General features: G+C 39.1%; 1 protein-coding gene across 1 annotated transcript in view; it reads left to right on the plus strand.

Moving 5' to 3' along the window:
- TTC29 (tetratricopeptide repeat domain 29) overlaps positions 1–18843 on the plus strand; it is a 125266-nt gene extending 106423 nt beyond the window's left edge. Inside the window, exons 8-11 of the mRNA XM_056119032.1 lie at positions 196–287; positions 13018–13141; positions 18483–18711; positions 18821–18843. Coding sequence (XP_055975007.1) covers positions 196–287; positions 13018–13141; positions 18483–18711; positions 18821–18843 — 468 coding nt within the window. The remainder of the gene's footprint in view (positions 1–195; positions 288–13017; positions 13142–18482; positions 18712–18820) is intronic.
- Positions 18844–24713: the final 5870 nt, after the last annotated feature.

The following is a 24713-nucleotide window of genomic DNA, read 5'->3' on the forward strand; positions in this document are numbered from 1 at the left end:
AGAGATGGCTTCGAAATGAGTTGTACTATAGATAAAAATAAAACAAACCCACATGAATTTTTAATAGGCCAAAAAATATTTTATGGAGACATTAAAAGCAACGATTAATTTTCATCTTTTCTGTTATGAAATGAAGCATCAGTGCATCCGGCCGGGCTGGATGTTTAATCCGTCTCTCTCTTCTCTTCCTCATAGGCCCTGAACAATTTCCGTAGTATCTCGACATACTTGCAGGATAAGCCCAGCCTGACCAAAGCCTACGAAGCCATCGCCAAGGTCCTGCAGAGGTAACCTCCCCATCCCCACCGTGCTGTCACTGTGAATTCACTCAGCCATGACAGGCTTAAATTGTTTGAGGTCTGTCGCTTTCCATTACTGCCTGCTTAAATTTTAAGTAGTGCCCTTCTTAACTGACCCTTTCATCGTAAGTTATTTTAAACCAACGTGGTATTGTAAAATGGGGGCCCAAGCTCCTCTTGGAACGTTCCTCCTTGGTATGATTTTGTTTTCGATTTTCTGTAAGTTTTGGGATGACCTTGAAGACCAGGAGAAAATCAGGTCACATCTCACAGGTTAAAAAAAAAAAGGCAGAGAACATAGAAATATGTAGTTCGCTTCAGTAACTGTGACTCACCATAATCTTTCCAGATTTCTTCTTTGAAGAAAGTTTCCATTAGGCTTCAGTCATGCTTCTTCCATTAAGACATCTCTCCTTATCTTATTTGGATAGAAAATTGGATGCAAAAAAGCAATAGTACCAATATTCCACCACCCCTCCCTTCCCAAATCAAAAGTGTTCATGAATAGGATGGATACTATTTTTGGATACAAATTTTTCTGAAGAAGACACTTGATTTTCCCTACACTCATTGTATTTGGTCTTTGTGTATTCTATTCAATTGTTGTATTACATAGAAGCACTGTGATTTCAGTAAAGAGTAAGACTAAGAAAAGTTGTCCAAATGTTGTCCAAATTAAAACCTTGGACTTTGGGGCTTCCTCTTATAATCCAGATGAAGGTTTTTGATCTTTAGAATTAGAGTAATACTAGGTCTGATAAAGTCAGATTCTAATTTCTTCCCCATGGTAGTTTGGTTGGAACCTGTTACAAGGTAGTATTTTATATGGTGAAATTGTTTATTGAAAAAAATTCTAAAATGCTAAATACTTACTGAGATGTAAACGTTATATATAATTACCACTGTCATTATGCTTATCATTGTCAATAGAGTAATCATTAAATATTTTAAAATAATTAAGTATTAAAATGCCCATTGTGATGCCACAAAATATCAAATCAAATGCAAAGCGTAAAAACGGTTTTAGAACATGGATGTATTTATAGAGCCTTGACATTTACTCAAGGAAGCGGAAGCAGTAAAAGGGTAAGCAAGCAAGTGATGAGGATTAGGGTTTCTCCAAAAAGAGATTGACAGCTCACCCATGGATCCCTTAAACTTTTACTTTCCAAATAATATTCAGAAAGAAGCAAGTATTGCTCAAAGATTCATAACGTTTCAGTTTACTATCTTTTGGGGCACACAAGATAATGCCCTTTTGTCAAGTTCATCTTGATCATTAAGCTACATCCCTTTGTGGTAAAAACTACCCACAATTAATAAAAATTTAATTATTTTCTGGCTTTAGCAGAAATTCTGGCATAAGCCTGTCATTAAAGAAATGCATCCCTTTAAGTGTTCAGAAAAAAAATCTTCACCAAATATGGAACTAAGGAGATAGAACTCCAGAGGGAAACAACGTTTTTATTTTACAAAGAGATGTTTGAACACTCACTAGATCTCAAGACAAGTGTTCCAATAATCCAAATTACTGACGGTCTTTATTATTGGTTTTTAAACTTCTGGTTACGTGATGTTTTCTTTGAAATTCTTTCCTCGCCATTAAAATGGGGCATCATGTGGAATATTTTAGACTCTATTCTAGGATTTGAATTTCTGGTCTATATCATGAATGGTAAGGGGAGAGTTGAACAATGATCCTGTAAATATTGGCAGCAATGGTTTAGTTTTGCTCAAGTAGTATTTGGGTTTTGGTGTAGGGAAGAATACCCTGTGTTTAATACCATGTGAAGCAGGGAGTGTTGGACAGGAATGGAGGAAATTCTATTTTTAAACATTTTTTATGATTGCAGAACTGTGATGTACAATTCTATTAATGATAATTTACCTTGTGAATAATCCAACCCAACCCCGGTGTGATCGGGACAATTCTAACTGAATATTTTGAGCAGTCTAGCAGCCTGCCTTAGCACAAACGTGTAACAGACAAGAAGATTTAATCCCATCTTATTTTTTGCCAAATGAAACAACATCTACATATAAAAATTTAAAATTTCAGGTGGAGTGATAGTACAGCGGGTAGGGTATTTGCCTTGCACGTGGCCGACCCAGGTTCAGTTCCTGGTATCCCATATGTATAATATTAAAAATCTAGGTCTAGGGCTACACATAGAGACCAAAGGGCTGAACGCTAGCTCAGGTTCCACTCCCTGAACTGCATGGTCCTATGAGCACTGCTAAGATTCACCCCAAGCTCAAAAGTGTGAGTAGCTCCCTAAGCACTGTTGGGTATGGTTCTCAAGCCCCAACCCCACCCCGAAAAAAGCAGTGACCCCAAACTTCCATGTAGACCATAAAAATCATTGATAGCATTGACAGCTTCATTGGTACTTTAGGTGTGAAATTAAATTTTTTTTAATTTTATTTTTGTTTGTTTTGAGGTCACACTCAGTGATCCTCAGGAGTTACTCCCGGCTCTGCACACTGGAATTACTCTTGGCAGTGCTTGGGGACCATGGAGTGCAGGGATTTGAACTTGAGCATGTCCTTAGCCCTTTGGGCTATCTCCATAGCCCTAGACATAGATTTCTAATATTATACTGTTATGCAATGCATAAGAGAGGAGAGGAAATGCTAGTTCTGCAGTCAGAAGCATCCCAAGGCCACAGCAAACTTTCTAACCTACAACCACCATTTTGTACTGCAATGGCAGTACAAAAATGGCTCCTTCTTTATTGAAGGAGCTCTGGGGAATCTAGGTCTTGGTAAATTTTATTTATGCAAATATCACGGCAATTGCTTCAAAGACAAAACTTCTGCATAGGTAGATAGTACAACCTGAGGATCGAGAGACCTGATCGAGTTCACTAGCTGCCAAAATGCTTTGAGGTAAATTTCAGGGCTATTCGTTTTGCTTTCAAAGGCTTGGTGTTCTTTGATACATGTACAAATGTGCATGCACAGGCATGTGCACGGGCACCACATATATGCAGATCCTTTCAATAGTTTTAAATTCTCCTCAGATTAGCAGCAACCAGCAAGAGAGAGGACAACTGAAACAGGGGAAATTATAGTGGTTGCAGCTAAGAAATAAATCAAGATGCACGTGAAGCTTAACATCGCCTCTAAATATTTCTCCTAACCTACACAATTGCACAACTTTTACTCATGGCAGCCCTATCCCTATAAACAAATTTTATCTGCTTAAAGGAAATGGAAGCAGATAGATAGCCATGCCTAGGATAAGCGTGTGTCTAGGGTCATCAGCTGAGCAGGCCTGAAAGGTGAATAAGCAGTTAAGACTAGAAGCTTCTAACATGGTTTTAAGAATGTCTATCGAGACTTTACTTGAAAATCAAGCCTCATTCCTTCAAGACTGAGGACTAGGTAATAGAAATTTGCCCATTTGGTCATACTAGAACCAGGTCTGGAGTTAGAATGATAATATTTTAACAGTGAATTTTATCCTCGTATTAGTAAACATTTTTACTAGTGAAATAACAATAGGTTTGTTATTTTTGCCAGTTGGTCGGACGATATTAATTGCACAAAAACTTAAGCAGCATGACAGAAAATAAGCACTGATAGATTCCTTTTGGAATGCTGCTGAAAAAGAGTTGATGCTCTAAAAAGATAACAGTTACCAAGAAGAAAGCAATAAAAGCCAGATTTGTGGCTCATAAACAAAATAGAGTATGAGGGGAGGAATTACCAAGCAAATATTACTTTAATATTAACACAATGAGAGTAATAGGAAAAGGGGGGAAATAATTCCCGATTTTTCTTCTGACAATTTTTGTTCTCATTTTCATAATAACTTATTTACTGTCACAATGCTCCAATTAACAAGGATGACTTTTTAAAAAGAATCTAGAAAATGACAAAAATGAGAATCCCTCAAAAGAATGTGATAACTAGTCCATCTCTGGGTTAATTCCATAGCACTTGTAAATTTTCTTGCAAACTTGGTTTAAATAATTTCTGAGAAAACTTTCCGCAGCGGAGATCTTTAAATCAATCAGTGCAAAGTTTCAAGTGTGAAAATTACCTTTCTGTTATAGCTGAAAATTAATTTCTTCTTGCTTGAAAGAAATGACATGCTCTGGTAATTTTCATATATTCCTCAAAATAGCATATCTAAGCTTTGATGCGAAATTTCCTAAAAATGACCCCCCCTCCCAATACATCAAAAACATTCCTATTAATTCATGAAATTAGGAATGGCTTTTTTTTCCATATTTTCTCCTGTCACTGATTCCATTTGCCTTATTACTTTCATCTGTGGCCCACAAACTTGGTGGCACAATCCACAAACCCCTTGGTGACTGCTTCATGGTTGCCCTATTTGATTTCTTCTCTCTGAGTAAATGATTAAGTTTTCATGCATTGGTTCAACCAAAATCTATGTTCACTCAACCACATCCTTCATTGATTACTTCTACTGCAAACAGTAGGCCAAGTGTGATATACATAATTGGACAGTTGTCGGGGGATATGGGTGTTAACAGTCCTGCGTTCCCAGTTGGGAACTGGAATCACCTTGATACACAAATATTCTGCACTGTTTCATTCTCATCCTTTGGACCGCGGAGTCCTGTTCCTCAGAATATATGTTTTTAACTCTCTAAGGTCTGGTTGAATGAATTTAATGATTATATCATATTATAGGCTGTTCCACTTGCACCTGTGCACTGCATATAGGAAACTGGAATTAATATTTGTCTAACATTGTAACCTTGTCCTTTAACTTATACAAATAAGCTGTAGTTTTTCTGTAAGGAAGAGTTTGATTATTTGTCTTCTAAAGAAAGACTGGCTTTTCATGTTTAAATTTGAAAATCCTATAAGCAACAAATAATTGGTGCCTGTGTTATCGCTTGGCTGGTTTATATAACTGTACATTTATTGAATGGGATGTATAATTTCATCATAGAAGAACTTTTAATCTAGCATTATTTGCTAGAGCAAGTTATACATAAATGTGGATGTTGTAGAGATCTATTGCTCCTTCGGGAATATGACAACTCAGTTTACCCCACAATAGTCCTATTTATACTCTTTTCTCATTCACTCCGCTTCGTGGGGCTTTTTGATTGTCTTCATATTTTCTTATTTGGCCAAGTCCAATCCAACATATACTTCCATCAAAAACAGATCAGATTTTAGAAACATGAACATGAATAAGTTTCTGTGTAGACATTTTTACTTTAGAACAAGAATAATTTTCCCTTAAGGTTTTAATGAGATCTGCAAAGAATTATAGGCTTATTTCTATTTTATTTAAAAAAAAAATTGGGTGTATTACCACCTAAAACGAGTTTGAGAATTAACATAAATTTGATAAACCATTTTATTCTTATAAATTCTCACTTTTTGCAAAAGGGAATGCCCTGCCACAGAGGTAGGGAGGGGTGGGAGAGATGGGGTGTGGGGGTGAGAGGGCAACTGGGATCATTGTTGGTGGAGAATGAGCACTGGTGGAGGGATGGATACTCGATCATTGTATGACTGAAACCCAAGCACAAAAGTTTGTAAGTCTACAACTATACTTCATGGTGTTCCACTAATAATAAAAAAATAATAAATTCTCACTTTTCTTCAATATTTAATATAATAAAGATAATTAATATTTGTATTCATTTAAACTCAGGACCATTCAGGTTGTTACACAAGCCAAATATTTAATAACTTATTTTACTCCATGCCATCACTTGAAATACTTCTTATACAATTTCAATTTTTCTAGAGCATTGCCTAAATGTGGAAGATGATTTTTTAATGTTTTTGTGTTTGGAGGCCCCACCCAACTATACACAGGGCTCTCTGCTCAGGGATCACTCCTGGTGGGGCTCAGACCATATGTGGTGCTGGTAATCAAACCTAGCTCAGCTGTGTGCAAAGTGAGTTCCTTACCCACTGTACTCTCTCTAGTCCCTGAAAGATTTTTTTAAATAAATAAAATAGCATTTATTGAGTCCCTTGGATTTTAATCCATTTGCAGGATAATCTTTCTTTTTTTCTTTTTCTTTTAATCAGTGAAACACCATGAAGTACAGTTGTAGACTTACAAACTTTCGTGCTTGGGTTTAAGTTATAAAATGATCGAGTACCCATCCCTCCACCAGTGCCCATTCTCCACCAACAATGATCCCAGTTGCCAACAATGATCCTAGTAGCCCTCCCACCCCCATGCCCCATCCCCCTACCCTACCCGCCGCTGTGGCAGGGCATTCCCTATCTTTCCTTCAGGGTCTTGTAGTTTTCAGTAGAAGTTTTGATCATATCGTATGTCCAAGTGAGAATACGTTCATGAAAACCAGTATTCACAAAGTTAAGAATGCATTGTTTCTATTCTATGTCTGATATGCATAGGATTCTTTCACCAATTAAGAGGGGGAAATGTGCATTTGATAGTATTTGATATGTAAATGAGCCTCTGGGAAATGAAATGTTAATTTTTTTACTTTAGCACCTAATAAACAACAGGTCTCCATAGGACCTTCTTGCAGAGTGAGTGTGTTCAAGTTACAGTGTGTTTAATCCTTTGCAGGATGAAACATTTTTCACAGAAATGTTTACCAGAGAGCCTGTGAATCTCTAAATAACTTTAAACATTTTATGTGGCTCAAAATTCAATGATTTCTTCTATAATACATACCAATTTTTCCAAATTTATATAGCTGCTTTGAGATCCCCATTGTATTTTAGTCTTGACTTCAATTCTGTTGACCACATTTTAAGACAAATATACCCCCATGAATACAACACTTACTCTTAGGAAGATATTCAAATGATCATGCTCGAGGCTTCCAAGTGTTATGGGAAGTTCATTCCTACCAGCAATCACAGATTTATATATTTATCTTTCCAACTTGACTTATAGTAAAGTCCTATAAGATCAGGAGCTTTATTTCCCAGTAACCAGCGCATTCTAAACATCTGATAGTGTCTCAAAGCTGTTAGTAAAGTAAAATAAATAGATGCTCTTATTATTGCTAACTATCCAGTAGAGAGCAGTTTAAAGTCAGGTACACAAAACTTCTCCTGATTTACTTGGAAGTTCAACCGGCAAAAGTGTTTCTCCTTTCAAATTTACAACCACTCCTACACTAAAAAATACATGATTTCCAGGGCTGGAGTGATAGTACAGTGGGTAGGTTATTTGCCAACCTGGGTTTGATCCCTGGCGTCCCATGTGGTCCCCCGAGCGCTGCTAGGAGTAATTCCTGAGTGCAAAGCCAGGAGTAACCCCTGAGCATCGCTGGGTGTGACCCAAAATAAGCAAATATATATATATATATATATATATATATATATATATGATTTCCTAGTATATTCTAAGGACTCAAATAGACAAACTCAGTTTTGTGTCAGTGTATATAATACATCTGTATAAATAACTTTAATATGACTGTCTGTCTGTCCTCCCGTTGTTCATCGATTTGGTCAAGCGGGCCCAGTAACGTCTCCATTGGAGACTTTGTTGTTACTGTGTCTGGCATATCGAATACATCACGGGTAGCTTGCCAGGCTCTGCCATGCGGGCGAGATTCTCTCGGTCGCTTGCCGGGCTCTCCAAGAGGGGCGGAGGAATCTAACCCGGCTTGGCCGGGCTGGCTGCGCGCAAGGCAAATGTCTTACTGCTGTGCTATCGCTCCACCCCTTTAATATGACACCAAGGTTTTACTAATAAGGAAAACTTGCAAGATGCAAAGCTACTCTTGGGCCAGACAGAGAATGCAAAAGGGTGGAGCACTTGCTTTGCACGCAGGAGGATCAGATTCAATCCCGAGTGTCATATGGTCCTCAGGATACTGCCATGAGCAAACCTCAAGCACAAACCACGGGTAGCCTCTGAACACTGTTGGGTGTGGTGAGAAACACAAAACAAGCAAAAAAGAACTGCTGTTCACCTTTACAAACCTTTTGAAGGTATAATTCAAATGCCATGCAACTAAAGATATTTAATTCTATCAAATAGTACTACACTGTCTGCACTGTCCTCCCGTTGTTCATCGATTTGCTCAAGCAGGCACCAGTTATGTATCCACTGTGAGACTTGTTGTTACTGTTTTGTGGTATATCGAATACATCACAGGTAGCTTGCCAGGCTTTTGTCGTGTGGGCAGAATACTCTCAGTAGTTGCCCGGCTCTCTAAGAGGGGGGGGAGGAATCGAACCCAGGTCGGCTGCGTGCAAGGCAAACGGCCTACCTGCTATTAAAAAGTTGTGAGTTCTTGCTGTTTATTTTCATACAGATCATAGAAAAAAAAGCATACAGACCAAAATATTTTATTGAAGCCACAGCATTCAAAGGCAGTTTGAATTTTTTTCTAAATTGAACATGAGTTCTAGTCTGAGTTAACTCATCCCCTTGTTTTCATCTCATTCTATTTGGTATTATAAACAAACCATTTGTAATGCCTCATAGGAAATCTAGCAATGCTGATACCACTCTTGGGGTTATTTTATAAATAACATAAATGTATTTAATTGGATTTTTTTTGCTGAATCACTGTGAGATTCAGTTATAAACTTTCATGATTAAAGTTTCAGTCATACAATGATCAAGCACCCATCCCTACACCAGTGCACATTTTCCACCACCAATGTTCTAATGTCCCTCCTGCCACCCCCATCCCATCCCACCCCCTGCCTCTGTGGCAAGTATATTCCTTTTTAGTCTCTCTCTACTTTGGGGCATTATGGTTTGCAATACAGATACTAAGAGGCTATCATTTTTGGTCTTTCGTCTACTGTCAGCACATATCTCCCATACCAAACAATGCCTCCAACTATCATTTACTTAGTGGTCCCTTCTCCATCCCAATTGCCTTTTCCCCCAGTATGTGAGGCCGGCTTCCCAACAGTGGAACAATTCTCTTGGCCTTTATCTCTACCGTCCTTAGCTGTTAGTCTCCGATTATGTTACTTTATATTCCGCAAATTACTGCAGTCATTCTTTGTCTCTCTCTTTCTGACTCATTTCACTCAGCTTGATACTGTCCATGTCCATCCACTTATATGCAGATATCATGATTTCATCTTTCCTAACAGCTGCATAGTATTCCATTGTGTAGATGTACCAAAGTTTCCTTAACCAGTCATCTGTTCTCGGGCATTTTCTAAAAAATGTTAAACTTTCTAGAATATTTTCGTCAAAAATATTTCTCCTGAGAGTAGGAGTATCCAGTGAGCACCACCATATGTGGCCCCAAAACAACAATAATAACAACAACAACAACAAATTTATTAACCTATGAGGTAACAGTCCATTATATAGATTGAGTAGTTTTATTTAATATTTCACAGAACTTGTAATTCCTTCAGAATATCTCACTGAAATATTTTATGCATTTTTATACCCCTCTATTCTTCATGAAAGGGGGAAATAGCCACATTTGTTTTGATAAGCTTCGGGAATTTGAATTGTTTTAACAGCCTTCAAAATGTCTCTGACACATCCCAGTAAAATATTATTTCTTGCTTACAGAGCTTCTTTGAACTTGCCAGATGCTTATATCCTATCTTCTGGAAGTCAAGGCCTTACCAGCTTGTGGCATCTTTCTCTTTTTGCTAGAAGTGATCATTTTTTTCTGATGGGATTACACGGCGCCAGGGGGCCAGTTGGTGGGTGTGACCCCCGCCTACTGGAATTTGGAGGATCTGGGTGGAGGATGCTCGGCCCAAATCCGAGTAGGCTTGGAGATCTCGGCCACGGAACCTGTGTGACTTTGTCCCTCTGCCAGTACCTTCATGTGTGTGGAGAGTGGTCTCAGCATCGTGGTGGCTGGTCCTGGAGGTCTTTGGCTGCCGGATCCCTGGTCGGGGCAGGGAGGAAAGCTCAACCCGTTCCCCTCCAAGGGGTCCCGGCAAGCGAGGACAGTCAGGCGCGGGGGCAGAGTCTGGCAAACTCCCCTTGGCATACCCAATATGCCAAATACCAGTAACAATGATGGGTCTCATTCTCCTAAAGAGCCTTGAATATAATCTCAGGGCTAGGATGAAGGAGATGTTACTGGGGCCTGCTCGAGGCAATCGACGAATAACAGGATGATTTGTGATTTGTGATTTGATCTTTTTTTCTATTCTTCCTAGCCCTGAAATTTTATTTATTTATTTATTAAATTTTTATTAGTGAAATACCATAAGGTACAGTTGTGGACTTACAAGTTTTTGTACTTGGGTTTCAGTTATACAATGATCAAGTACGCATCCCTCCACTAATGCCCATTCTCCACCACCAATGATCCCAGTATCCCTCCCACACCCTCGTCCCCCCATCCCATTCCGCCTCTATGGCAGGGCATTCCCCTTTGTTTTCTCTCTCCTTTTGGGTGTTGTGGTTTGCAAAAGAGGCATTGAGTAGCAATCATGTTTGGTCTATAGTCTACTTTCAACATGCATCTCCCATCCTGGGAGGATCCTCCCAACACCCTTTACTTAGTGTTCCCTTCTCTCTCTGAGCTGCCTTTTCCCCCTAGCATATGCTGCTGGCCTTCAAGCCATGGAGTAAACCTCCTGGTACTTATCTCAACTATGCTTGGATGTTAGTCTCCTATTTTGTTACTTTATATTCCCCAGATGAATGCAGTCTTTCTATGTCTGTCCCTCTCTTTCTGACTCATTTCACTTAGCATAAAACTTTCCATGTAGTACCACTTGTATGTAAATTTCATGACTTCACCTTTTCTAACAGCTGCATAGTACTCCATTATGTAGATGTACCAAAGTTTCTTTAACCAGTCATCTGTTCTCGGGCACTCGGGTTTTTTCCAGATTTTGTCTATTGTGAATAGTGCAGCAATGAACATAGAAGTGCAGATGTCCTTTTGACTACACTTTTTTGCCTCTCTGGGATATATTCCCAAGAGTGGTATTGCTGGGTCAATTGGGAGCTCAATTTCTAATTTTTTGAGAATCGTCCATACTGTTTTCCGAAAGGGCTGAACCAGTCGGCATTCCCACCAGCAGTGAAGGAGAGTCCCTTTCTCACCATATCCATGCCAACACTGGTTGCTTTTGTTCTTTTGGATGTGGGCCCAGTCTGTGGTGTGAGATTATATCTCATTGTAGCTTTGGTCTGCATCTCCCTGATGATTAGTGATGTAGAGCATTTTCTCATGTGCCTTTTAGCCATTCGGATTTCTTCTTTGAGAAAGTTTCTTTTCATTTCGTCACCCCATTTTTTGATGGGGTTGGATGTTTTCTTCTTGAGGAGTTCAACCAGTGCTTTCTATATCCTTGATATCAACCCCTTATCAGATGGGTATTGGGTAAATATCCTTTCCCATTCTGTAGAATGTCTTTGTATTCTGGTCACTGCATCTTTTGAGGTACAGAAGCTTCTTGATTTAAGATAGTCCCATTTGTTTACCTCTGTTTCCACTTGGTTTGTCAGTGGAGTGTCGTCTTTGAAGATACCATTAGCCTCAATATCCTGGAGGGTTTTGCTGACTTTGTCTTCAATATACCTTATGGATTTTGGCCTGATGTTGAGATCTTTAATCCGTTTTGATCTGACTTTTGTGCATGGTGTCTAGAAGTCATCTTTGAGAAATTTCAGAATGCCCTATATTTGTAAATCCCATTTACTTTTAATCCCTCCTGAAGGTATCTTATGAATCACAAATGCCTCCCTTCAACGAACTACCTTCATTTATAAAAGAATATGGAAAATGTCAATTGCTTAAATGTTTTGTTTATTTTTTTTTATTTTATCACCCAGCAGTGCTCAAGGGTTACTCCTGGCTCTCCACTCAGGGACTGCACTAGCATGCTCAGAGGATCATATGGAATGCTGGGGATCGAACCTGGGTCGGCTGCATGCAAGGCAAATGCCCTACCTACCTGCTATACTATCATTCTTGCCCAGATGTTTTTTTTAACTTTATGGAGCTGTAATTTATATACATACAATTCAATCACCTTAAAATGGGCAGTGACTCAGTGGTTTTCAGTACCTAAGAGTTGTACAGTCATCACCACTTGTTTGATTTCATCTCATTTTTGCCACTCCAAAGGAACTCCCCTGATCATCAGTCACTTGCGCTTCCACACTGTTCATGTACTTTGCATTTCTATAAATATTCCCACTAAGAACACTTCATGTACATGAAATCATATTATAGTTTTTGAGTGAGTTACATACAAGCTTTTGTGACTGGCTTCTTTCATTTAGCATATTCTTATGATATTGTAGTTCATCACTACTTATGTCTTTACGTGGCTGAATAATATTCCTTTGTATTAGTCTATTTTGCCATCAGTTAAATTGGTATTTGTATTGTGTCTGCTTCTTAGATACTGTTAATAATATATGTAATGTGTCAGTGAACATTCATGTATGAACTTTTGTTCATATAAATTTTTGTATGAACATGGTTTTTATTTTTTTCAGGTAAAATTTTAGGAAAATTGTTATGGGCCTTATAATCACTTTGTTAAAAATTTTAATGAACTTACAAGTTGTTCAAAAAAGTTCCCCATTTTAATCCCACCAGCAATGCATTAGAAATTAAAGGCTTAAGTTTGAACTAAACTCCCACAAAGATAAGCCACGTTTCAAACACTCAATGTTTATTTTTAAATTTTATTAGCCTAATAATCATATTGCACTTTTTAAAGTAAAAAACAGAAGAGATAAGATACATCTTCTCTTGTTTGTAACTTTTAAGTGAGATGGTGCTTCAATAATTTCTTGTTTTACTCGTTCTAGCCAAGGAAAGATGACAGAAGCAATTAAATACTTGAAAAAATTGTTGAAAATTGCAAGAAACAATTTTCAAAACCTTGATATTGTGAAAGCAAGTATGATGCTTGGGGAGATCTACAATGAAAAAGTGAGTATAGGTATTGTTAAAAATGGAATTCGACTATAATTGTCTTCCTCTTAAAATTTAAATCTCTACCAACTTAACATTCAGCCAATATAGTAGTCAAGCAAAAGCAAAAGGTAAAGGCCCTCCCGTTGATCATCGATTTGCTCGAGGGGGCCCAGTAACGTCTCCATTGGAGACTTTGTTGTTACTGTGTTTGGCATATCGAATACGTCACGGGGAGCTTGCCAGGCTCTGCCGTGCGGGCGAGATACTCTCGGTAGCTTGCCGGACTCTCCGAGAGGGGCGGAGAAATCGAACTCGGGTCGGCCGTGTTGACTGCGTGCAAGGCAAATGCCCTACCGCTGTGCTATCGCTCCAGCCCAGTAGTCAAGTATTCAAGCCATTTCTAAAGCATCATTTGCTTCTCAGCTCTAGTAGTCCCTCATTGACTTCATCAGAACCCTGGCTTTACATACCATCCATAAGCTGACTCCCAAATTTGTATGTTTCGCCCTGATCTCTCCAGTCTCTAGACTTAGAAAACCCACTACCTGCTTAGCCTCTCCACCTGAATGCCTAAGAAGCATCCAAGTTTAACATGGTTCTTCCTTCCCTTAACCTACTCCTTCTAAGTCTTTCCCATAGTAATACGCATCATTACTCAACAACCTAGTGGCATGACCCAAACACTGAGCAATCTTTTACTCTTCTCTCTTCCCACTTCATGAACAATCCAGAAAGCAACCCTGAGCATAACATCATGCCACCAATTATCTCAAATCTGTCCTCTTCCATCTCTACTACTGTCACCAAACTCATTTATGACATAGAACTGACTGCAGTAAGCTCTGAGACTATTTCTCCACTCCTCCCCCATACAGTTCTGTTTGCGGTCTAAGGAATCCTTTTGAAACACGCCATTTCAAGTCAAAACACGCCATTTCTCCTGTTTAAAATGCTTTCTTTTCCTCCCCATTCTTCTGGAAATAGCCATATAAATCCTCCCCCTAACCACATGAACATGCTTCCACCATACCCTATCTCTGACCATCTCATTTCCCGCCCTCCTCACAGTCCTAGCACTGTGAATTTCATAGAGTTCCTCCAATAATATGTGTCCTTGATGGAGGCCATTGCCTCACCGATGCCTTACATAGACTGCTCTCCACCAAGAACTTCAGTGAGCTGGCTTCTCACTCTTCTCATCTCAGTTCAAGTTCACATTTTCAGAGTGGCCTTCAATTAAAAGAAAAAAAACTTAAAAGCTTGGGGCCAAAGAGATAATACAGTGGTTAGGGCATCTCCCTTGCTCGCCATCAGGTCAGTTTCAATCCCTGGCATCTCTATGGTTCTCTGAGCATTCCCTTGAGTACAAGACCAGGAATAACACCTGAGCATTTCTGGGTGTGGCCAAAAAAAATTAATAGTGATGATGATGATAATAATAATAATAAACTAACCACCCCAAATTTTTGAGTCCCTAAGCACCACCAGAAGTACCCACACACACCACCACCACCACCAAAACCCCACATGCACACCTAAAAAAAAAAGTCCTCCCCTGCCCCAAATCCAGGAACAGCAAGTCAATGTAAAGAGAATTATTTGTAAATAATGACTCAGTTAGTAAAAGGGACAGGGAAGGAGCTTTGTGCAAGCCCAGGGTTGGGGATCCCCAGCAGACTGGTTGGGGTTAGCCCAACCTGTAAAAGTCATTTACAACTATGGAAACTAACCAGTTTCTTCCCCCCTTAACTTCCAGGCTCAGGTTAGGAGTCCTCACCTCCAGGTAGCCCTCCCTGCTACCCTTCCAGACTCAAGTATCCTTTCTTAACCACCCAAACTTTTTAAAAAATTTTTATTAGTGAGACATCATGAGGTACAGTTGCAGACTTACAAATTTTTGTGCTTGGGTTTCAATTATACAATGATCAAATACCCATCCCTCCACCAGTGCCCATGTCCCACCACCACGGATCCCAGTATCCCTCCCACCCCTCATTCCCCCATCCCCCCCATCCCACCCTGCCTCTGTGGCAGGGCATTCCCTTTTGTTCTCTCTCTCTCTTATTGTGTGTTGTGGTTTGCAAAAGAGGCAATGGGTGACAATCATGTTTGGTCTATAGTCTACTTTCAGCATGCTTCTCCCATCCTAGGAGGATCCTCCCAACATCTTTAACCACCCAAACTTTTTAAAGCCACCAAGTCACATTATTTTTATTCCCCATGTACCACTTTTTGTTTTCTTTTTTAACATAGGTTCTTTTTGTTTAATTGGGCTGTAATGAAAGCTTAATGAGAAAAGGGACCACTACTGCCCCACTCATTACTTTATTCCAATGCCTAAATTGGAACCAGACTTGGAGGCTGGAGTACAAATTATGTGAATTCTCTGAATCAGTCAACAAATTTGGAACCCACTTCATATCACTGGAGAGTAGTATTATTGCACTATTGCAGTCCAAGACTTCTGTTCACGTTGGTGCAATATTTTAGCACTTTGAAAATGTGTAGAGTTTTGAAATTAATCCCACTGACACATGTCAGTCTGTCTTTCCGGCTCCTTTCAGAGAGTCCTCATCATACCTTTCCTGGCTTCATGTTATTCATGCAGTGTATTCAAATTATATTCTTAGCAATAACCCTAGGAAATAGGATTATAGGGCCACTGTTATAATTCAGACCTATCTAGATTAGAACTAATGCATTTTAAAATATTCTTTAAAATATTCTTTATCCTAATCCATTTACCTTTTACCATATAATCCTGGAAGGTGAGCTGCTTCTCATCCTCCTGATGTGATCTCTTGATGGACTATTAATATAAAATATATAATTAATGTTAAGTGGTCAAATGAGAATGTTTTAGTGAAAATGACAAAGTATAGCCTTTTATGATATTTGTCATTTCCTAATAAAATCAGAGATAAATGTACATTTAAAACAATGGTATTTCCGACACTAAAATAGTAGGTGAATATATAAGTAATTATTCTTCTTAACACTATAAAAAAAATCCCATTTACTTTGAGCTTGCTCATTGGATAATGACATTTTTGACACAAAAGAATCTGGTAAGACTCAGAATAATGCATGAAAACTCTATGTCACAATTTATATTCTGGTTTAGATCTATGATGTCATCAAGAGCCTGTCCTGAAATTGTTCCCTAAATGCTAATCAGGGCTATTTATAACATTAAATGAAGTTGTCACTTCCAATAAGATTTATTTGTGAAGTAGAAATATTCAGTTATTCTCAAATTCATATATAAGATTTCTTGGATTAACTACAAGAATATCCTGAATTTACAACGTAGGATAGGACTTACCTTATAACAGCAATGACCTGTAGAAATTCAGGCAGAAACTTTGGAGAAAATATTCAACTCAGATGTTAAACTCTTTAGGAATTGAAAAAAGCGAAAATACAATATACAACATGAATTCTCATTACAAAACAGTATGTATAAAAATACTCCTATCGGGGGGTTGGAGGGAAGGTATGGGACTAAGGTGCCTTAAGTATGGCCAGCACCAGTTGGACCTCACTGCTCTGTAGGACTCCATGCATGGCTGGGCATAATCTGGGAGGCCTCCGAGAGCTATCAGATGGGCAACCAGCTCTGCCCAGCGCTACAAGAGCTGAACAGCATGCACTGAGAGGGTCTCTACATTTAAAATTTACATTTGCAAATTTAGTTGGGTGAACTATTTGAATAAGTGACCCTATGAATCTTCCTTATTGGTATCTAACTGTGTTGCATTGTGTTGTTCCTGAGTGTAACAAAAACATCACTGAAGGCTTATTTCCCCCACCCTTCCTTTACCTTGCCAGAAACTTCTTGTTAAATCAGTTTTATCCTTCTCTCAACTCTGTGATGCTACACTTTAATTTTTATTATTTGTTTCCTTCTTCTGGCTTTTGGATTAATTCATTTTTGTCTAGTTCATTGAAGTATGAAGTTAAATTTTACTTGAATTTTTCTTATTTATTTATATAGGTCTGTGTTGCCATATACTTCCCTCATACTTCTTTTTCTGGTTCACTTAGTACAAAATTAAATTTTTATTTGAATTTTTTCTTGTATAAGCCCATATTGCTACAAACTTCCCTCATAGGACTGCTTTTACAGAATCCAATAGGTTCTCCAAGCTCTTGGCTTCATTTTTGATTGTCCAAGACATTTTTAAAAATTTACCTTAGGAACATAAAGTAACAAAATAGGAGACTAACACCCAAGAATAGCCGAAATAAGTACCAGGAGGTTTACTCCATGGCTTGGAGGCCAGCCGCACACGCTAGTGGAAAAGGCAGCTCAGATCGAGAAGGGACCACCAAATAAAGGGTGTTGGGAGGATTCTCCCAGGATGGGACAAGCATGCTGAAAGTAGACTATAGACCAAACATGATTGTCACCCATTGTCTCTTTTGCAAATCACAACACCCAATAGAAGAGAGAGAACAAAAGGAAATGCCCTGCCACAGAGGCAGGGTGGGATGGGGGGGATGGGGGGTGGGAGGGATGCTGGGATCCGTGGTGGTGGGAAATGGGCACTGGTGGTGGGATGGGGACTCAATCACTGTATAACTGAAACCCAAGCACAAAAATTTTAAGTCTACAACTGTACCTCATGGTGTTTCACTAATAAAAAATTTTTTTAAAATTACCTTAGATTTCCTTAAGGAATGATTAGTATATTTGATGATATATTGTTCAGTCTCTTTGCATTATTTTTGACTTTCTTTTTATTTCTCATTTTATACCACTGGGATCAGAGAACATATTTAATATATTTTCAATCTATTAGTTTATCAATACATATTTTGTATTTCAAAATGTGGTCTATCCTCAAGAATGTTTTATGTACAGAAAACTATTATGAACAAAAACTCACCTTTCAGGGAGTGGAATGTTACATAAATACCTATTAAACCATCTGGTCTAATTCATGACTTCAAGCTGTTGTTTACATTTTGATTTTCTGTGGGTTGATTAACCTACTAATGTAAGTGGGTTGTTGAGTCCTCTAACCATTGTGTGACTACCCATGTTTCTAGTTAGGTCTGCTTATCATTGTCTTTTGTGTTTTGATAACGTTTCGATTTGTGCATGTGTGTTAATAACTGTTATATCATCTTGATTAGTTGATCCCTTGATCATTATATAATGTTGCCTCTCCTGGGCTTTCTTTTTGTTTTTTTGTTTTCGTTAGAAATCTATTTTATTTAGGTTTGTATGATCCTGACTTTTTAAAGTTACTGCAGAAAATAAGCAAACAAACAATACTTAGATTTCATATAGTTCAACTTGATAGAATCATCAGTACAAGAAAAAATTATTTTAGCCTTCCATTTTTAGGGTGAATACAACAAAGCTACTGAATATTTTCAGCAAGCTTTTAAAACAACAGCAGAGTTAACGAATGCTACTATGATGGATGAAACCAAAGTTCATTATGGAATAGCAAAAGCTCATAAGATGATGCTGAATGTCACTAATTACATCGAAGCTGCAGATCACAACAGCCTTGAATGCCTGCTTTCATGGAAAGAGAACAGAAGTGATGCTGTGCCGAGTTTCAATGCTGGTAAGGAGAATTTTTAATTCGTTTCTGAATCATTCTTATTGGATAACCCATTCCTGTTGTAAAGATTTGTATAACCATTAATGATTTTCATTTTTCTGGTAATTTTAAGCGCATTTATTCATTGATACATGAATGTTGGGTATACTTTTGTTGTGAAAAACTGCACCTTTGGTGTTGAAGAAGAACATAAAAGGTGGTAGTGTTTGTTCAATGTAATGAGTCGTTCTCTTTGTATTTTTCACCAGTTACTTAGATGCTAAGGGCATATGCAAAGGGAATTACTATGTGTTAAGGGAATTGGAACTATCTTACTGTTTGTCACACACAGTAAAGAGGGCCCAAAAGGTAGCTCAGTGGCTTAAAGCACTTGTCTGGAAAATACAGAGGCAGCAAGTTCAAACCCCAGTGCCACCACACACCTGTTTGGGAACCCCCGGAGAAAAGTGCCCCTGAAGATGAGTCAGTCTCTTAGAAAGTACCCAGGGCAAGTGTGAGGTCTGAGCTTGACCCCTAGAGCAAGTACCATGGTGATCCTGACCCCACTCCAGGGCCTGGATTCCCCAGGAAGGGGGAAAACAAAGAAAGGGAAAGATGCTAATTAGTTTTGACCATAACCGGAGAGCTATCTGCTTTTGGAAATCCTATTGCTGGCCGCAATGAAAATGTTTTCTTCTCTTTATAAAACTCTCAGTTTTCTATTTTTACATTAATTCCTGTTCTCGTAAGGATGTGTGTTCTGAAGGGTGTTAGGAGAAATAGTACTGGGGTTAGCGGATGGCCTGAAGGGAAACAGTCCGTCCCCACCATATATGGTCCCCTGAGCATCTCCAGGAGTGACCCCTGCCCACAGAGCCAAGAGTCAGTTCTGAGCACTGCTGAGTGTGGCCCCTAAAACAATAAATAATTAAGTATGTAAGTGAATATCTCAGGAGAGGAGAAAAAGATGCATCTCACGTTATTCAGATGGTAGAAAAGCAGGCTTAATTCGGTGATAGAGATTTAATTCTCCCGAACACTGTAAAAGTACACCCTCTTACTGATTCATTTTGCCAAGAATAGAAATCCGTGCGAGGATGAGCTACATTATTATAAAAATGAAAAATAATGTTTCAGATTCAAGTAAAAATGAGAAGTAAAGTCTCACATTACTGATTTGCCTAATATTTTTAGTGCTAGTTGCCCTATGTGGAAATAAAGCCTGGAGGACATTATTAAGCATACTTGCTTGTTTACATAGGCATAATTTTAGCTTGAAATACATGAAAGTCTGCTTCAAAATAGTTCCAAAATATATCTCCAACCACAGCATTTACTGTGGGTGGGTATCCTTGCTCCACTCAAAAACTCTGCATTTATCCCTCTGCAGCCTAGGGGTTAAGAACGTGTCTCTCTCTCCTCTCTCTCTCTCTCTCTCTCTCTCTCTCTTTTTATAATTTATTTCTTTATTGAATCACTGTGGGAAAAGTTGCAGAGCTTTCGGGTTTAGGTCTCAGTCATGTAAGTATCACACACATTTCCCTTTACCAATACTTATTTTTAACCGTGAACCCCAATAGAACCCCACCTCCCACCCCTCCCAATTCCTGTGAGGCAGATGAGTTCTAGTTAATACTCTATCTACTTTGACTAGATACATTGTTTCGATAGAAGATGCACAATTATTGTTTAAAGTTTACGACCCCACCCCCGCCAATCAGATACGCTGAAACAGCGTTGTGAAATGATTTGCTTTCTACAGCTTGGTTTAAGAATAAAATGATGGTTTTGGATTTCTGCTGTTTCACTTATTAACCCTGGAAGTATTTCTATTAAAAGTTAGATAGTTAAGAGATTGGTTTCTGTGCTCTGGAGTCGTGGCCGTGCCGGAGAGCCACTCGTGGGGGGCAGCTGGCGACCTCGGTCGGGCGTGAAGGACGGCCCAGAACGCCCCCCTTCCCATGCGGCCCCTGCCACCCCCGCCCCCGGCTCAAACCTGCTGTCCACAAGGCTCCCGTGCGGCCGCCATTTTTCTTTCCAGAGAGGAGCGGGCGAGCGAGACAACACCCTTTCCCCTCCGGGCAGGCTTGGTGGCGCGGTTTAACACATAGTCCATTTGCTTTTCTGCTCCAAGCGGCTGGCTCTCTGTGCTAAGTCCTTGTGCCTCCAGGGCCGTGGCCATGCCGGAGAGCCGCTCGTGGGGGGCAGCTGGTGACCTCGGTTGGGCGTGAAGGACGGCCCAGAACGCCCCTCTCTCTCTCTCTCTCTCTTAATGACTGCCACTGGCACCCTAACACACACACACACACACAAACACACACACACACACGCACACACAAACATACCATGCTGTGGGATCACCTTCCAGTTCAGCACTATTCAGGGAATTCTCTGCCATTACTCTGGTGCACTGTGGCCAAGTCTGAGAGGGCACCACAACTAAAGTGAGCTCCCCCAGAAAACCCTCAACCACATATATGAGCACCAGAGCCCTGCACCGCAGCCCCTGGTCACAGGGAAAACAGAATTCGGAGAAAGGGGAACATTTTTCATTGAAAAAAAAAAACTTTTCAAGTTTTCAAAATTGAAGCAAAAGAAATTGAACGACTTGGAAAACTTTGAGGCTTCTGAATTTACTTTGATTTCTCCAGAATATAGCTTATTTTTTTTCTTTACAGCTATTTTCTTTACAATTGATATTTCTTTTTCTTTTATTGAGGCAACATTGGTTTGCAAGATTGTCTGGGTTTAGGTTTGGTTTTGTTTTTGTTTGGGGCCTTTTTGTTTTTGTTTTTGTTGTTGTTGGGTGGGCCACACCTGACAATGCTCAGGGGTTACTCCTGAACTCTGCACTCGGGAATTACTTCTGCCAGTGCTCAGGGGACCATACAGGATGCTGGGCATCTAATGAGGGTCAGCGGTGTGCAAAGCAAACACCCTACACACTGTACTATTTCTCTAGCCCCTATTTTGCTTTCTTTTTATCTTCAGGCTCTGCATTCAGGAGTACTCCTGGTGGTACTTGGGGACTTAAGTGGTGCCAGGGATTGAACCCGGATAGGTTCTTTGCAAGGCAAATAACCTACTTCCCATACTATCTCTCTGACCCAATTCTTACCCTTTTAAATTTTATTTTACTCATTGAATATAAAAAAAATCCAAAAGAATAATTATGTTCTTAAAGAATCCTGTTGCCAGTATGGTTCATAGCCAGCTGCATGTCCCTGACTTTTCCATTCTTGGTGTAGACTTTTGCGTTTTCCAGTCTCAATAGTTTTGGTTTCATAGTTTGCAAATATAAACGGGTCCTTTGAACATCATTTTCTTGCCATGTGATTGGAGTCCAAGAGCAGGAGTGACACAATTTTTTGAAAGAATTCCTAGAAGTTTTCTTCATTCCCAAAGTGAGTCACAGATGAGAAGATCCTCTTTTCCTGACTTTAAATGATGTGTGAATTGGCCGTATTTGGGGCTATAGAGGCCCTCTTGCAGAAGCACTCAAAATGAAGAGAATGGAAGCAAGCAAAGTTGGAAGGACCCCAGACCTTCATGGGATCATTACATGCTCAGTGAAGGACCCCAATAATTACCTCCACTACTTTCATTCCACGAGAGATAAGTTTTTCTATTTCCTGATCCATCTTTTGGGGGTTAGATTTTGGGTGGTTATTACTTGCAACTATAAATGCACGCTGAATTGACTTATCCCTCCTTCCAAACTCACTGCTTCCGGAATTAATGCAGTTCCTGCAGAGAATCAGAGTCGTGACTATTGTTGGGAGGAGATCAGTCTGATTGAATGAATTCACACCACACAGCCAAACGGAACTGAACAACTTAGTAAGAGCAGTTAGGAGATTTTGCGTTTTCACTTAATGTCAGAATATTATCTACAGCCAAGACCTTGGACAGTTGTAATATAGCATAATTGAAACCATCCAAGCAGTGAAATCATCCAGGGGCAAGCTAATCTTCAATAATGAAGCCAACACTCTGCTTCTCAGATCTAGAAATCTGCCCTCCAATTCAGTTTCTCTGAGCTGTTCTTTAATTGCAAAACTTACTATTTTTTACCCTCTCAGTTTAAATCTGCCTTCAGAGGTTCTTTTTTTAAGAGGGAAAAATGTCTAGTAGGATTTTAAAATGACAGCTTGCTGTCCCTTTAAAGAACCTAATGAAGCTGTCATCCTCCTCTTTCAGAAAAGCATCGAATTATTAGAGGTTTTGGTACCCCTCACTCAAGGAGGTAGAGCTGGCAAGTGCTTGCCGGCCATCGCTGCCTGGCTAGAATTCTCAGCCCCTGCCGACTCCTCGAGACTCTGTGTCTAGTTGAGGTTAGTTGAGGCTTAGGGCAAAAGTCAGTTTAGGGCTTTGCAGAGGAGAGCCCACAGCTGCCTCTCTCCTGGGCAGTGTAACAATTGAACAATTGTGTATTTATATCTCCTGGCTATAGCTTAAAGGTCTGACTGCCTCTGGTTTTTTAAGAGGCAGAGACTCTTAAATCCAATTGGTTTTAATTTCTTTTTTCTGATCCTGGAAAACAAATGGAAAATGATATTTTAAAATAATATCCTTTCTCTATTCTATGCAACTCTCAAAAAGCCTAAGAGAGAGCCACATCTTTTCTGCTGATCTTGTTAAAATTTTGATGGGTCATCTCAGTGTCCTTCTAACGCATTTCACAAAAAACCTTAAAGACTTCCCTGGTATCTGTGACAGATTTTTTTTTAATTCCAAAGAAAATATATTCTGAGAAAGACAAATCAAAACTGATTTTTAGATAAAGTAGGTGAATTTATAGGCTTATTTTCAAATGCTTTCATTCCAATATAATTCTTTCACCTTCATCTATTTTCTACAACCACAAGACAAGTTTGCTTTCTTAGAAACCAAGCATTTCTTCAGAAAAATGGATGCTCACTTCATTGGTAAATAATAAGTAGCTCTGGATCCCAGGGGTTGAAAGATCTTTTTTTTTCCTTTTCCCTTTTCCCCCTCTGAGAGACTCCTTCTCTATCTGCTGCCCTGGTTCAATAAAAGAGAATTCTTTATTGCTCAAACAAAAAACTACACTTCTTTTAGATTCTGCTCACAATCCTTGGTAGCTGATGGTGTTACCAGTTTTAATTTTCCAATGTACAATGAACTCCGCCACTTCCAAGAAAAAAAAGGGACTGACTTTCTCTAAGCTCTCTTTATTGCAATTTTGCAATTTACTTACTGAAGTAATTTTATTGCAAATATTGCTATTTACCAGATTGAAAAGCATACGAAAAGTTAGTTGGTTAAGCCATAGGAAAATTACAGTAAATGCTGAAATGCTACCAGGAAAACACTCAGTTTTGAAGTTCTAGAAAAACCCTATTGTCACAATTCATATTTGTCTTATTCTGCCTGGAAGGGTTCTCATGTTTATTATTCATTGTATTCTTTCATTTGGTGATGAATTCCAACTGGTCTACCTATGTACTTCTTCACATCCAACCACAGTTAAATTGGGGTTGTTCAAAAAAGATCCAGTTCTATGTGTACTTATTTCATTTTTTACAGGGGCCACACTTATGCCGATCAAATACAAGGTCTGAAACATGATAGATTTGTACACTATTATTTGGGTTACCTTTCTAATCCTCGCTAATATATTCAGTCTTTCTTAGGGTTCCATTAGGACGGTACTAGTGATTTTTGAGTTATGTGTTCCCTTCTAGGAGAAAAAGGGACATGGATATATAACACACTAACATATTGAAGGTACACATTTTACTGTCTTCTAATTCTGTCCAAGTTTTTCTTGATAAACAGGATATTGTCTAGGATTTTTCCTTTCTCATAACCTCACCTTGGTGTTTTCATTATGTTTTTATTTTTGTAAACCACATCATCAATCAAAAAATGATACCTATATTACTAGAATTCACTTTAAATTCCTTTACTTGGGCCTCCCTATATTTTGTAGGGAGGGATGGATAGGGTCACACACCATAGTGCCAGGAACTACTCTGTGCTTGGGGATCATTCCTAGAGGT

The sequence above is a fragment of the Sorex fumeus genome, unplaced genomic scaffold, assembly GCF_029834395.1.
Source record: "Sorex fumeus unplaced genomic scaffold, SorFum_2.1 ptg000039l, whole genome shotgun sequence".
Taxonomy (NCBI): Eukaryota; Metazoa; Chordata; class Mammalia; order Eulipotyphla; family Soricidae; genus Sorex; species Sorex fumeus.